At 38.7% G+C, this 14890-nt stretch overlaps 1 protein-coding gene across 1 annotated transcript in view; it reads right to left on the minus strand.

Annotated features, from left to right (window-relative positions):
* Positions 1-988: 988 nt before the first annotated feature.
* Positions 989-14890, minus strand: part of Cad74A (cadherin-74A) — a 355590-nt gene continuing 341688 nt past the window's right edge. The window contains exon 27 of the mRNA XM_068224966.1: positions 989-5154. Within this exon, the coding sequence (XP_068081067.1) occupies positions 4932-5154 (223 nt within the window). The 3' untranslated portion in view covers positions 989-4931. The remainder of the gene's footprint in view (positions 5155-14890) is intronic.

Raw genomic sequence — 14890 nt, forward strand, 5'->3', positions numbered from 1 at the left:
CATCATCATCATCATCATAATCATAACCAGCAAAAAAAGTTGGAAATCTCCTGAGTAGATGATGTCAGGAAGGGGATTTCTCTTGCTTTATCATTGTACAGTAGTTGAATTAATTCTTCAATTACCTAGTCATTTTTTAAAAATGTTTGTATTCCTGGCTGTAAGTGACCAATAGCTGGAGAATAACCGTCACTAAGTGTTTGCTCCATGTAACTTGTAGTCTCATAGTCATATGCTCTCAAAAAACTGGGTATTTCTTTCTTTTCTAGGCTGAGTGAATCTCAGGACCATGTGCCTCTCAGGGAGTGATAACCATGTTAAAGGTTTCTCTACTTCCTTCTGTTTATTTCCTATTGCCATATAGTGATTCATGCAAGGCTCCAGTTACTCCTGACAGCAAGATGATCACAGTTCATAAAACTCCTGTATAATATTTACATATATTCAGCCATTTCTTGTACAGTTTGTATAAATCTAAAAATTTGAACCAGGAAAAGTACTTTATTATTGAGTATTTGATTAGTTATGCTGACTGTAAAAGGAAATTAATTCTGGCTCCATTGGTGGATGCAGAGTGGGCCTCAACCCACAAGTGGCCATGGCTGGCCTGTGGTCTGGCGGCTCTGCACTCTGACCAGCCAACTGAGCAGGGGAGGGGTGGCCATGGTCTCTGTATTTGGGAGACGGAAAAGGGCTGGACCTCATGGCTCATCCACACTGTCAGCTGTCCTGAGAATGGTTTTCCATTCTCCTGCATGAAGGCGAATGCCGGGACAGTTCCTAGTATAGGCCATGGCCACCAACCCCCTCACCTTCTCCGAGCATTGTCATAAATCTCCCGGCCTTAGAGACTGTGTCACTGTCTAAGAGGCCTGCCTCCCCCTTCAGGGAAGGAATGAAAATATTTTAGTAGTAGTAGACGCAAGTAGTAGTAGTAGTAGTAGTAGTAGTAGTAGTAGTAGTAGTAGTAGTAGTAGTAGTAGTAATTCTGGCTCTAGGGAATCATATTTTAACTATTTAATGATATTAATAATGTTTCTTGCTTTATTCCATATATACGTATTATATTACTGTATTGTAATAACTTATAGTATGGTAAGAATAATGCTTGGTTTACATGAGCAAAATTTAGGTCCTGGGAGAGATGGGACTATTTCTTACGGGAAATATTATTGGATAACTCAAATTTTGGTTAATACTAATTACAAACTGCTTTTTAGTCACTTTCTTCATTAGAGATCACTTAATGCAAAATTCTGACAAATTCTATAATATGCTTTATTTGTACTGTTCAGTAGTTGCTTCTCCACTAAATATGCAAGAAATGCAATCAGATATAACTATTGTCTAATATAAGTTTAATTGTGAGCTAAACAACAAATCAGTAAGTTAGCATTCGTGTTATTTGGTACAATGAGGTTGGCATGCGCAAAGGTTGGAGTGTCAACATTCAACTATGCATTGTGCATTTTTCAATGTAAAAGTTGAATTGTAACTTTCATTTTCAACAATGTTCTGTATGTACATCATTTTCTCTCTCATCTATATATGTTGTATTTTATAAACCAAATTCAAATCAGAAAGTGTGGTTGTTAAGACCGTAAGAAAAATTCTTAAATTACAATGTGTAGTTACATAGTAATTTGTACCATCTGAAAAATATAGGCAAACAGACTCTGGCCATGGCTAAAGGCAGTGCCACACATTCATTACTTGCTGAGTGTTGAATATTTTCCTTTCCATTAATACAGAATGGGAATTGCTGAAAAGTTTGACAAATCTGTAACTATAACTTTGAGTCTCGTTTAGCATAATTTTTCTCTTTTTAAACACAAACTCTTGCTTGTAGCTGAACAGTGTGATCTCATGATATTTTGGCCTCTGGGAATTTGTGTTAATGAAATTTTACTATATATGGTATTTCACAACATTTCTCACACTGACTTACATCAATTAAACTGCACATACCAACATCTAAAGTTGTTAAAATATACTTTTTTATAAAGTTAATTGTAATGTGTTACACATCAGGTAGTATATTTTATCAACAATCAAATATTCTTGAGAAATCTTTCATTAGAGATGAAATATTCTAAGGAAATCATATTAGAGTGAGAATGAAGTTAATTGAGCATGGTTAAGTACCATACATTATATTTATATGCTATATGTCAGAATAACAGTGACCAAGCTCAATAGCTGCAGTCGCTTAAGTGCGGCCAGTATCCAGTAATCGGGAGATAGTGGGTTCGAACCCCACTGTCGGCAGCCCTGAAGATGGTTTTCCGTGGTTTCCCATTTTCACACCAGGCAAATGCTGGGGCTGTACCTTGATTAAGGCCACGGCCACTTCCTTTCCATTCCTAGGCCTTTCCTATCCCATCATTGCCATAAGACATATCTGTGTTGGTGCGACGTAAAAAGCAAATAGCAATAAATAGAATAACAGTGTTCCACATGCAACAATGACTTCTATTGATCATTTTCCATCACTGCTCAACCAAGAAGTAGGAAAGGTATGTTTTGTTAAATTGATACAGAATAATCAGCAAAATTATTCCTACATCATATCACAGATTCATCCTGGTACATTATTATGACTTAACGAAAGGTATAACAAAAATTCACACAGGAGACAAAAGTGGGTTGGACGGTACCTAAATCAATGTATTAATGGATTGCACAGTTGCCTATTTCCTGGATATATTGGTGTAGCTTGACATTTTTACCAGCATCATTACCAGTTCGTCATACGATATAGTGATATTTTTATTACAGATAATATTAATTATGCCAGATAAAATGAAGTTTCAGAAGTACAAACAGAAAGGAATAAAGTGTACATTTACCAAACCAACTGCTTAGGTGTAGATCCCTCTGGTGTAGTGAGTAGAGTAATAGGCTACTAATATGAGCAGCCCCAGGTTCCAGTCTCAACGCTCTGATTGACAAACTACATAACACCGTGCCCAATGAAGAAACAGAATGGAAATGGCCCCTTTGTTGAATGTTCATCAGCATTTCTGCTCAAGTCCCCAACAGTCAATCAGAAGTATGAGACCTTTTCCAAATTTTATTAACAGGCACTGGAATACAAATTTAAATACTTTGTATGGGGTCCCTAGTCTAACACATGAAACTCCTTGATTCAACTACACCGAATCAGGGTATTAAAATAAAAATTTCCTATGACATACCAGTTTTTCACAATATAAAAAGTAAGAAAATACTTTTTGGAGCTCCAAAACATGTATACTATATAATAGTACCACAATGTAATAAATGAAACAGTAATTCATGACAATCTTAATGACACATTAAACTTTTGCTCAGTAGTCTTATACCAACATTCCAGTTCTCTCATAAAGATGGTTTTCTTCAGTCTTAGATTGAAAGTTTGTCCAGATCTTTCATGTTCATATGAAAGGAGACATGATATGCCATCTCAACGAAGATTGGTAATATTCTGTTTTCTTTTACTGATAATAAAATGACCACAGATGAAATAGGCCTATGTCAAGGTAACTGTTATGCTTTCTCAATGAAGCATATTATTTACTTCAAAGCAAATAAATCTTCAAAAACAATACAACTATCCACCACAGAAAGTGTTGCTTACTAGCAATTATAAACTGAGCTACACATCTACAAATGTAATCATGTCAAGGTCAGAAAAATATATAAAATGCATTATGTCATTTGAACAAATATGTCATTCTTTTTCCTACTCATCTTATGCTAACTACATAGGGTCAACATTAAAGCAAATTAAACTTAGTTTTATGGCTGGATGCCTTTCCTGACACTGATGCTATGTAGACGGATGTATTCACTATTGCATGTTTTTGTAGTGGTTTGTAGTATGATGGGTTGTATGTAAATGAAGATGGATGAACACCAACACCCAGCCCCCAAACTGAAGGAATTAACTAAACGTGGTTAAAATCCATGACCTGGCTGGGAATTGAACCTGAATCAAAGGACAGTATACTAACTGTTCAGCCAAGGAGCCATATGCAGTATGCAGGAAAGAAAATATAGTACAGTACATCAAAAGTAGTGCAATAATCTGATATTTCTGTAAAATTAATTGAACAAAAGTGTCATTGTTGTGAACTAATGCAATTTCCAAAGTAAGTTAAAAATATTTTTCTGTTCCAAATCTTCTTCTTCTATAGCTTCTCCCACATCTGTAGGGTGGCAGGTTCGACTGTGTTGCATATATGAATTTGGTCCTGTTTTACAGCTGGATGCTCTTCCTGACACCAACCCTATATGGAGGGATGTAATCACTATTGTGTCTTTCTATGGTGGTTGGCAGTGTGACGTGTAGTCTGAATATGAAGAGGAGAGTGTTGGAACTAACACAAATATCCAGTACCCGAGCCAGAAGAATGAATCAAGAGATTAAATTCCCCTAACCGGCCGGTAATTGAACCCAGGACCCTCTAAATCAAAGGCCTCTATGCTGACCATTCAGTCAAAAAGTTGCTCCAAACCTATTTTTTCTTTCTTTCTTTCATTCTTTCTTTCTTTCTTTCTTTCTTTCCCTCTTTATTTATTTATTTATTTACTTAATTGCAGAAAAACTGATTCATCGTAGGATAAACTCTGATTACAGTTTTCAAATTAGCATATAATATTTAGTTAATGAGACAAATTATACAGGAAACCCCAGACTCGTATAACTCCTATTTAATACAAATAAATGGTAGAAAATCCTGAATCACAATTATTGTCTCCATACATAATAGGAGATAAAAGGAGAAATCTGAACTCTTCAGCAACTGTGTCATACATCAAACAACAATGATTTTTGTTTTTGTTTTTTTACATATTCACATGGTTTACACATTTACACGCTTATTATTAACTTACACTATAGGACCAAATATTGGTTATATAATATTGTCAGTACACTCAGCATAGTTTCACCGAGCAGGAAAACTATGATAAGACATATTATCATGCCCTGGCGGAAGTGTTGAACCATCAAGCCCCCATTCATACATCCGTGGTGCGTCTGATGCACCTGGTGGTGGAGTTATGATCATAGCAGGTGGACCTCCTGCAGAACCAGACAAATAGCTTATGCTAGACACAGGAACTCGTGGTGCATCCCGAAGTAAGGCATGCTTTGCCAGCCGTTTATACCTAAAAGTATACAAAATTAACATTTATAATGAAAAGAACATAGAGCCAGTATTTGAGGTACAGCTCGATCATTTGATAAAGTTAAATCTTCACAGCACTAACCAAATATAACTATAAAACATTTTTGATATTTTTGTGATATCTGAAGCCAACACTTTTCAGTTCCAACTCAGTTAATTTGTAACTGTAATTAATAATAATAATAATAATAATAATAATAATAATAATAATAATAATAATAATAATAATAATAATAATAATAATAATAATAATAATACCCGTGTGGGGATTTACCGGTTACCTCCATCGGGCGCGTCCCATTGGAATTGGGGAAGCTCGCTGGCTCTGCCGCCAGCAGAGTCAGAGGGTAGTAGGGAAATAAAATACCACCATGAAAAAAAACTGGTCACTTGCCAGGGTTACAGCGAAGACTGGTAAATGACCAGAAGCCAGAAAACATCTTGAGGCAACCTCTAGGGCTAACAACCCTAGTTGTAAAAGGATGGGTACCCATCCAAAGCAAAGTCAAGTCAAAAAGCATGATGGCAAACCATTTCAAGAAACATACCCCAGGGGGTAAATCTTCGTATAAATCCCTCGTCGTGAATGCCACGGCGCATGAGTCTCGTTCGGATTCTGGGGGAGACTCGACATCATGCAAGAGACGAGTCGGAGCGTCTCGGTGTACCCCGAAGAGTCAAAAACTCAGGCCAAAATCTAAAACCTTTCTAGCAACTTTCAACATAAATTCACTTACACAAACTGGCAAGCTGAAACCCTCACCAAAGATCTTCACCAAAATCAGATATCCATAATGGCCCTACAGGAAACAAGGTACCCAGATGAAGAGATTTTTTAATCCGAAGGCTACCGATTTTTCAAGAGCAAAGCGCAAAGAGCAATCCTCAACGGAGCTGTGATGCTTGGAACCCCGTTTGCTGTTAGAACCAAGATCCTTAAATCGGTTGCAAATTTTGAACCTGTGAATGACAGATTGTCTACACTCACAATTAAATGCGCGAACAAAACCTACGCCCTAGTTAACGCACATGCTCCTACAAACGATAAGAACAAGTCTGATCCAGACGAAGTTGATAATTTCTGGGACCTACTGGATGAAAAATTAAACAAAATCCCCAAACACCATGTCAAGCTTCTTTTGGGTGACTTCAATGCCCAACTAGGTCATGAACAGAAGTACAAGAAAGTTATAGGAAATTACCCTGCTCACAAAAGAACCAATCCCAACGGCAAAAGACTGGTGTCCATTTGCGAAAATCACAACCTGCAGGTCATGTCGACCCACTTTCGCCATCTACCCAGAAAGCAAATGACTTGGCGTTCTCCCGTCCAAGCTCTCGGAGAGTTCCAAATTGATCATGTTGCAATCTCCAGGAGAAACAGCCCTGAGATTATGAATGTCAAGGTAAAGAAAGGCATCAATGTGGCCTCAGATCATTATATGTCTCTTATCAAATTCAAACCAATTCCCGCAAACACAAGGAAGACAACCAAACAGATCACACGCTTCGACAATGATAAACTTCGGCAAAGGGTTGAGGAGTTCCAGGAGAAGGCTAGACCAAATGACTGTGACTTTAACAACGCCAAAAGTCTCCTTGTTGAGGCCGCCAAAGACGTTGCAGAAATCAAGAGAAGCAAAAAGCATGCCTGGTGGAATGGTACATGCGAATCAGTCCTCCAAGAAAGACTCAATGCGTGGAAACAGTACTACTCTACGAAATCAGAAAATGATTGGGAAACCTACAAAACCCAACGTGCCCAAGCAGCTAGGGTGTTCAGAACTGAGAAACGTAAATACGAAAAATCTCTCATTGAAAAGATAGAACAAAACTTTAGGAAGAATGAAAGCAGAGAGTACTACAGAGCCTTCAAACGCAAACTCACTGGCTATAAACCACCACCTCTATGCTTTGAGCGAGAGGACGGCACACTGGCGATGTCAAATGAAGAAAATTGCAGCATTCTGGCAGATTACTTCAAGAATTTACTTAATTGCTCTAAACCGCAAAGCGCCATTGAGACCAAGGAACCCTTACTCAGGTACCCAGATTCCAGACCACCCGACAGAGATGAAATCAAGCGCCACATTGCCCATCTCAAAAATAACAAAGCACCGGGGGAAGACTCAGTAGTAGCAGAACTATGGAAATATGCCCCAGAGGAATCACTTGATATCTTGCAAAAGCAAATAGAAGAAATTTGGAACAAGGAGACCCTACCCGAAGATTGGAAAATAGCTTTGATCCATCCATTACACAAAAAAGGCAGAATGAAGAACATCAACAACTACAGAGGAATATCTTTGCTACCCGTGACTTACAAAATTCTATCACTTGTCATCCTGGAGCGTTTGGAAGCACAAGTCGAACATGAAATAGGTGAATACCAAGGAGGGTTCAGAAAAGGTCGCTCAACAGCTGAACAGATCCAAAATCTCAAAACGATCATCAGATATTGTACACTAAGGTCCAAGCAGTATGTATCCATCTTTGTGGACTTTAAGAAAGCGTACGACTCCATTGACCGGGAAGTCCTGCTAAACATCTTAAATAAATTTGGAGTTGATTTGAAACTGCTGGCATTAATTAGAGCCACCCTGACCGATACAAAATCCAAGGTGAAGTTCCACGGATGTCTCTCGCATTCCTTTGACATCAAAACAGGAGTATCCCCGATACTCTTCAACTGTGTTCTTGAAAAGATCATCAGAACCTGGCAGGTGAGATTACAGGAAACCAACTACAGTCCATTGAGAATAGGAACCAAATCCAAGGGGATCGCAACAGACTGCTTAGCATTTGCCGATGATATTGCTGTTCTCTCAAACGACATAGAAACCGCTAGAGCTCAAGTTGAAATTTTAAAGGAAATTGCCGAACAAACTGGTTTGCAGATATTGTTTGAGAAAACAGAAGTAATGACTAACATCAAAGAGACTCCACCAAAACTCCATACAAAATACGGGGACATCACCCGAGTAGACAAATTCAAATACTTTTTTTTTTTTTTTTTGCTAGGGGCTTTACGTCGCGCCGACACAGATAGGTCTTATGGCGATGATGGGATAGGAAAGGCCTAGGAGTTGGAAGGAAGCGGCCGTGGCCTTAATTAAGGTACAGCCCTAGCATTTGCCTGGTGTGAAAATGGGAAACCACGGAAAACCATTTTCAGGGCTGCCGATAGTGGGATTCGAACCTACTATCTCCCGGATGCAAGCTCACAGCCGTGCACCTCTACACGCACGGCCAACTCGCCCGGTAATTCAAATACCTGGGTGAGATCATCATGAAAAATGGACTGGACAAAGAAGCACTTCAGGAGCGAGTACGCAAACTGGAAATAGCCTACCAAACATCCCGCACAATCTACAACAAAAAATGCCTTTCCCAAAACACCAAGATACGTCACTATGAAACAGTTCTGAAAACAGTTCTGAAGCCAGTAGTTCTATATGCAGCCAAAACCCTGTCTCTAAATGCCAACAAAGGACTCCTTGAAGAACTGGAGAAAAGAGAACGCAAAATTGTGAGAGGAATCTTGGGATCAAAGTACAGAAATGGAATCCATCAAAAGAGATCCAACAAGGAAGTCTACAGCAAAATAGAGAAAATTACCGACACAATCAGAAAAAGACGGGCATGATTTTACAGTCATCTGAAAAGAATGGACGGAAGAAAGTTAACTAAAGAAATCTTTCACTTTTTTGATTCAAACCCCAAAACTACAATTCCCTGGTTTAGAAATACCAAAGAAGACCTGCAAATGCTACATATCTCAGCTCAAGATGCCCTTAACAGAGATCTCTTCCGCAAGAAAATATTGACGAACGGGCTAAACCGAGACGAGCAACCGAAGAGAAGACACGGTGCCCCTTGGACAGAGGAGCGTAAGCAGGCCCACTCACAAAGAATGAGGGAAATTTGGGCTCTAAAGAAGGCCAAGTTCAGTGTCAAACGCAACAAGACTTAACGTGGTCCTTGATGGCCCCAGCGAATTATATAATAATAATAATAATAATAATAATAATAATAATAATAATAATAATAATAATAATAATAATAATAATAATACTCAAAAAGTATTGATATCAGCAAAAAGTGACATAATGGAAAATTACCAATATAATAGGCTGCCCATTAAATGCTCATTAAGAAGCCCTACATAGTTTACAAAACAATTTTAACATGTTTAATATTAACAATAATAAGGGAAGCAATAAGATTTTTAAAAACCACCTAAATATGTGGTTTAACCGGGCGAGTTGGCCGTGCGGTTAGGAGCATGCAGCTGTGAGTTTGCATCTGGGAGATAGTGGGTTCGAATCCCACTGTTGGCAGCCCTGAAGATGGTTTTCCGTGGTTTCTCATTTTCACACCAGGAAGATGCTGGGGCTGTATGTTAATTAAGGCCATGGCTGCTTCCAACCATTCCTAGGCCTTTCCTATCCGATCATCGGCATAAGACCTAACGGTGTTGATGTGACATTTAAAAAAAAAAGGCGGTTCAATGTATCACTGACCTAGCTAGGGATTGGCATGGTTTGGTGTGGTGGAGGGTTAATGGAGTTAATGGAATAAGTTCCAAATTTGTAAGTTTTTAAGGATTTGAACAGAATTTAAACATACATGTTTATACATTTCTAAATATTTTTGAGTGTGATTTGATAGAATCTGATGTTCTTTCAAGAATTAAACATGTCATTCTGTTTTAATTAAGTTGTTTCCTTTTCAGGTGTAATTCTGCTACCATACTGTATATTTTCTTTTTCAGGTAGTTTATATGAAAATATACAACCTGTTTCTAGTTATTTGACTGGGTCAGGAATGGAATGAATGAAGCCCCCTGAAGCCCCCATCTAGTGGCGAGGATACAAATTGTACTGGCTGCCGAAGCTTGTCACACTCCTCTAGGGCAATGATTAATGACTGACAGATGAAATGAAATGATATTGGAGAGTGTTGCTGGAATGAAAGATGACAGGGAAAACTGGAGTACCCGGAGAAAACCTGCCCCACCTCTGCTTTGTCCAGCACAAATCTCACATGAAGTGACTGTGATATGAGCCACGGGACCCAGCGGTGAGAGGCCGGCATGCTGCCACCTGAGCCATGGAAGCTACCCTAGTTTATAAATTTTTTTATTCAAAATTAGTTTTGGCATATTGAAGAACCCAACAGTTACAAATATATATATTTTTGAAATACCATTTATTACAATTTTCTCTCCTGAATTTTAAAACATTAATCCTAAAATACAGCAGATTCAATATAAATTGTACAGAAAAACCACAGTAGAAGTGTTTAGTTTTTGTTTTAAGAAGTATAAAATTTTAGTACGTTGATTGAAGATGGCAGTTATTATTATGTTGCAAAAGTGTTAGGAACCATGACTTCTACCATATGTCGAACAGTGTAGAGGTACAGGATGCTTGTTTCAAACACTACAAGAGCTGGATCATGTCAACATTCATGAGAGATGATCGGTTCTTATGCAATCGCCATACAACTGCCACTGAATTGGGAAATCGCCTCCAAGAAGTCCACAATGTGAATGCACGTGAATGAAATGTGAAGACAAGGTTGAAAGAAGCAAAGTCAGAAGTAGACAATGGAACAGTGGTAGTGTGTACTTTTCTCAGACAAGTCTTGTTTTGCCCTGAGATCTCCAGATGGGAGAGAAAAAATGTGGAGGAAACCACGAAAGCAATATTCTCCCTACAATTTTTCTTCAAGAATGCCATTCCAGGGGGGGATAGTAAGGACAGGAATTACTCTGGATGCTTGCACAGAGCTCATCGTCATTGAAAATGGAGACCTTATAGCCCACCGATACATCAAGGAATTAATTATGAACCATGTTGTTCCCTTTCTCCCATTTATTGGGGACAGATTCATCCTAATGCATAGTAGTGGACAACCACATGTAGCCTGATGTGCGAGACTTCCTTAATGCTTTTGGGATTTGGAGGTTGGACTGGCCAGCAGAAAGTTTTGACTTGAATCTCCCTGAGTGTGTGTGGGATATCCTGGAGAGAAGATTGTCAAATAGTTCAAGATACTCTGTGACAACTTTAAGGGATACCGGAGGAAGAATGGAACCTCATTCCCCACAAAGACATTGCAGGCATCATTAGAAGCATGCCTGAACAAGTATAGGAAATGATACATTGAATCCTGAAAGCATGTTATCATATGGGAAAAATTACCAAAAGTGATAAAAGAATGCAACTGAAGCAGAAATTTTAAACTAAAATTCTTTTGAACATTTCTGCATTTTTGAAATTAATCAATACTTTTGATCAAAGTATTCCTTTAAAGCTCTATACACAAAGTGCTTATGCAATCAACTGTGTAAAAAAAATATTGCTTTGTTAATAAAATATTGAAGAAAAAAAAAAACTCCAAAGTTGAGAAAGAGCAAACGGTGATAAAGAGAAGTAACTAAATGAAAGAGAGAAGCCTCGGTTTGAGATCAGCTCAGTCTTGGGTTTATGTCATCACAGACCATTTCCAGAAAGGTTTTTATAAGATTCAACATGCCTATTGTTTGTTTTCATATAGGCTAGATGTCACATTTTTCAGTACTAGCCCTATGAATCAGGATATATTCATATTCTTGACTTCCAGTGTAAGACAACTGCATGTGTCTGCAAGTTATTATATAAGTATCTTCAAGTTTTTATAAGAATGCATTATCAACAGTGAAGTATGTAGTTCTAATTTTTTTTAAATTTCATTTGAGGACACACAATAGAGAAGATAATGGTTATTAAGATATAAATTTCAACATTTAAAACAATATGACAGTATCAATAATTGTGTGCAACGTACAGTGTATAACTGATGGTGATGGTGATTTTCGTTCTGAAAAATGAGGGGGGGGCGGTGATGGAAAATATCACCCCTTTAAGAGCTTTTCACAGTGATTCTTGCTTCAAATAAAGCAAGACCCTCAAAGCATTATGCAAGTTGATGAACAAAGAAGGCTGTTATGACGCACATTTTTTTTAGTAAGTACTGTTTCCGTATATTACTAGTGCAGCGCTGTGCTTGCGATGTAAGCACGCACAATGGCTTCCTTTATCTGTTGACATGTCCGACTCGTTGGCTGAATGGTCAGCGTACTGGCCTTCGGTTCAGAGGGTTCCGGGTTCGATTCCTGGCCGGGTCGGGGATTTTAACCTTCATTGGTTAATTCCAGTAGCCCGGGGGCTGGGTGTTTGTGCTGTTCCCAACATCCCTGCAACTCACACACCACACCTAACACTATCCTCTACCACAATAACACGCAGTTACCTACAAATGGCAGATGCCGCCCACCCTCAGCGGAGGGTCTGCCTTACAAGGGCTGCACTCGGCTAGAAATAGCCACACGAAATTATTATTATTATCTGTTGACATGCCACATGCAATGTTGGTGATATTCACATTGTTTGGCCATTTTGTAGTGAGTATTTAAAATGTTCAAGACAATCGATCAACCCAACAACTGTGAGATAAGATCCATGATTTGTTTTTTGAATGCATGAAACATCAAACAAGCTGACATTCATCGCCAAGTGTATGATGTGTATGGTAAAAGTGCAATGATGGATGGAATGGTAAGGAGACAGGTTTGAACGTTCAGTGAAGGTAGTCAGTATGTGCATCACATCACGCGGAGTTGCCGACCAACTGTTGTCACAGGTGATTTCTAACTTTTCCTTCACCTGAAGAAGTTTCTTGGTAGGAAACATTTTGATGATGATGATGATCTCCAAGATGGAGTACAGACATGGCTTTCATCACAGGTGGTGAAGTTCTTTTACTAAAGCAAACAAAAATGGTTGTGGTGACTATGTGGAGAAGTAGTTTAAGGTGTGTAGAATTTAAAGAAAATAAAATGTTTTCAAAACAATGCTGTGTTTCATTGTAAAGATGTTGTTTCTTTTACTTTTAAAATTCACCTTGTATATTGCAACTTCATCTATTAACACTTTTTTTTTTTTTAACCCTGGACCGCGCGCGCCACTCCGTATCACGCTACTGTGCGCGCGGCGGTGTTTGGACCGCACAACGTAGTTTGCCAACTTCCTCGCACATTATGTGAATTTTACCGTTCTTAGGTTAAGAAAATTTATTGAAATAATTGAAAGATGTCATGTGTATTCTAAAAAGGCAAACATATATACACTTCATGGAATTGACCATGTTTTAGAGAACACACAAATACAAGTCAAGAAATTAAACACGGGACTCCTCTACATAGGGTTATGAAATCAAATAGCAGATTACTGTTCCCAATGAAATGAAGCACATTTAGTTTTCATCTTCAGCTTCTTGACTGCACTTTTCACAGGTAACCGTATGCTGACTATGATTGCGGCACACATTTCGACGACATAGGTCACAGGTAACACCAGTCTTCGTATTTTTGTGCGTTCCACAAATGAAGCAGATTTTCTTTTGTGATGCACACTTCTTAGTTTCCTTGGCTTCACGAAACTTAGATAAGAATACCTGTAAATCACTTGGAAGAGACAGAAGCTGAGCTCTTTCTCGGAGATTTGCCTCCATCAGACTCAATCCCAATTCAGTGAGATATTTCCTTCTCACACAATCCTTTGATGGGCTGTTGGCCAGAAATATCTTGTACGAGTTTATACCTGCAATATCGAGTTCACGAAGAAACACTACAAGAGGCCATCGCCTGGTTTTCCTTGCTGTTGAATATGTAGAACACATCTGATCAACAGTATCAGTGCCACCCTTGGCCCCATTATAGTCAACGATGACGAATGGTTTATTAGTTGTGGGATCGATTTCACCTGTGTCGTGCATAGTTGATAGGAGGAGGACAACTGTCTTCTTTTTCGTCACATATGACACTAGGGTCATATCAGGTTGGAATCCAAACATGCTAGAGCCCACCTGGCGAGATTTGTCCATTAGAAATTCGGGAGGTATTTCCCTTTTATTTTTTTTTAGTGTCCCGATGAATGTCAGTCCTTGCTCCAATAGGTATTCGGCTAATGGAACGCTACTATAGTAATTGTCAGTGGTAACATTCCTATGTGAATTCTTTATTGGGTCAGTTAGTCTTTTGACGATGTCCATCGGTTTGTTGGAACAACTGTAAGGACCTTCGGCTTGTTTGCCACAGTAGAGTTCCAAATTGAACGTGTAAAATGTTCTACTGTCGCACAGAGCGTAGAATTTGAGTCCATACTTAGCTGGTTTTAGAGGCATATACTGGATAAATCCACAGCGGCCACGGAAAGCTACCAACATCTCATCAATTGTTACAAACTCCCCAGGAGAGTAGGAAGCCTGACAATTAGCAACAAACTTCAGATGGAATTCCCTGATGGCTGCTAATCTGTCTGTCGCAATTCGTACGTTTCTAGTACTTACGTCATCAAAACGCAAACATCTCATCAAAAACAGAAAGCGCCTGGAGCTAAAATTTGCTCTCAGGATTACCATTCCAGTACCATCTCGTGACCAAAGTTCTAAAGTATCTGCACGGTTGCCCTTTTTAGTTGCAATAATAAATAATGCCCCCAAAAGTGCCATAATCTCGGTACGTGTAGTATCCTTGTAGTCCCTACTTCGCGATTCCGGATTCTTTGACCGACACTTAGCAACGTAAATGTTAGTATATCTTACGATATCATCGATCATTTCTAGGGAAATTATTTGCAGGAAAGCATCCATCGGTGTTGCAGTGTTTC

This window comes from Anabrus simplex, chromosome 1 (genome assembly GCF_040414725.1).
Source record: "Anabrus simplex isolate iqAnaSimp1 chromosome 1, ASM4041472v1, whole genome shotgun sequence".
NCBI lineage: Eukaryota > Metazoa > Arthropoda > Insecta > Orthoptera > Tettigoniidae > Anabrus > Anabrus simplex.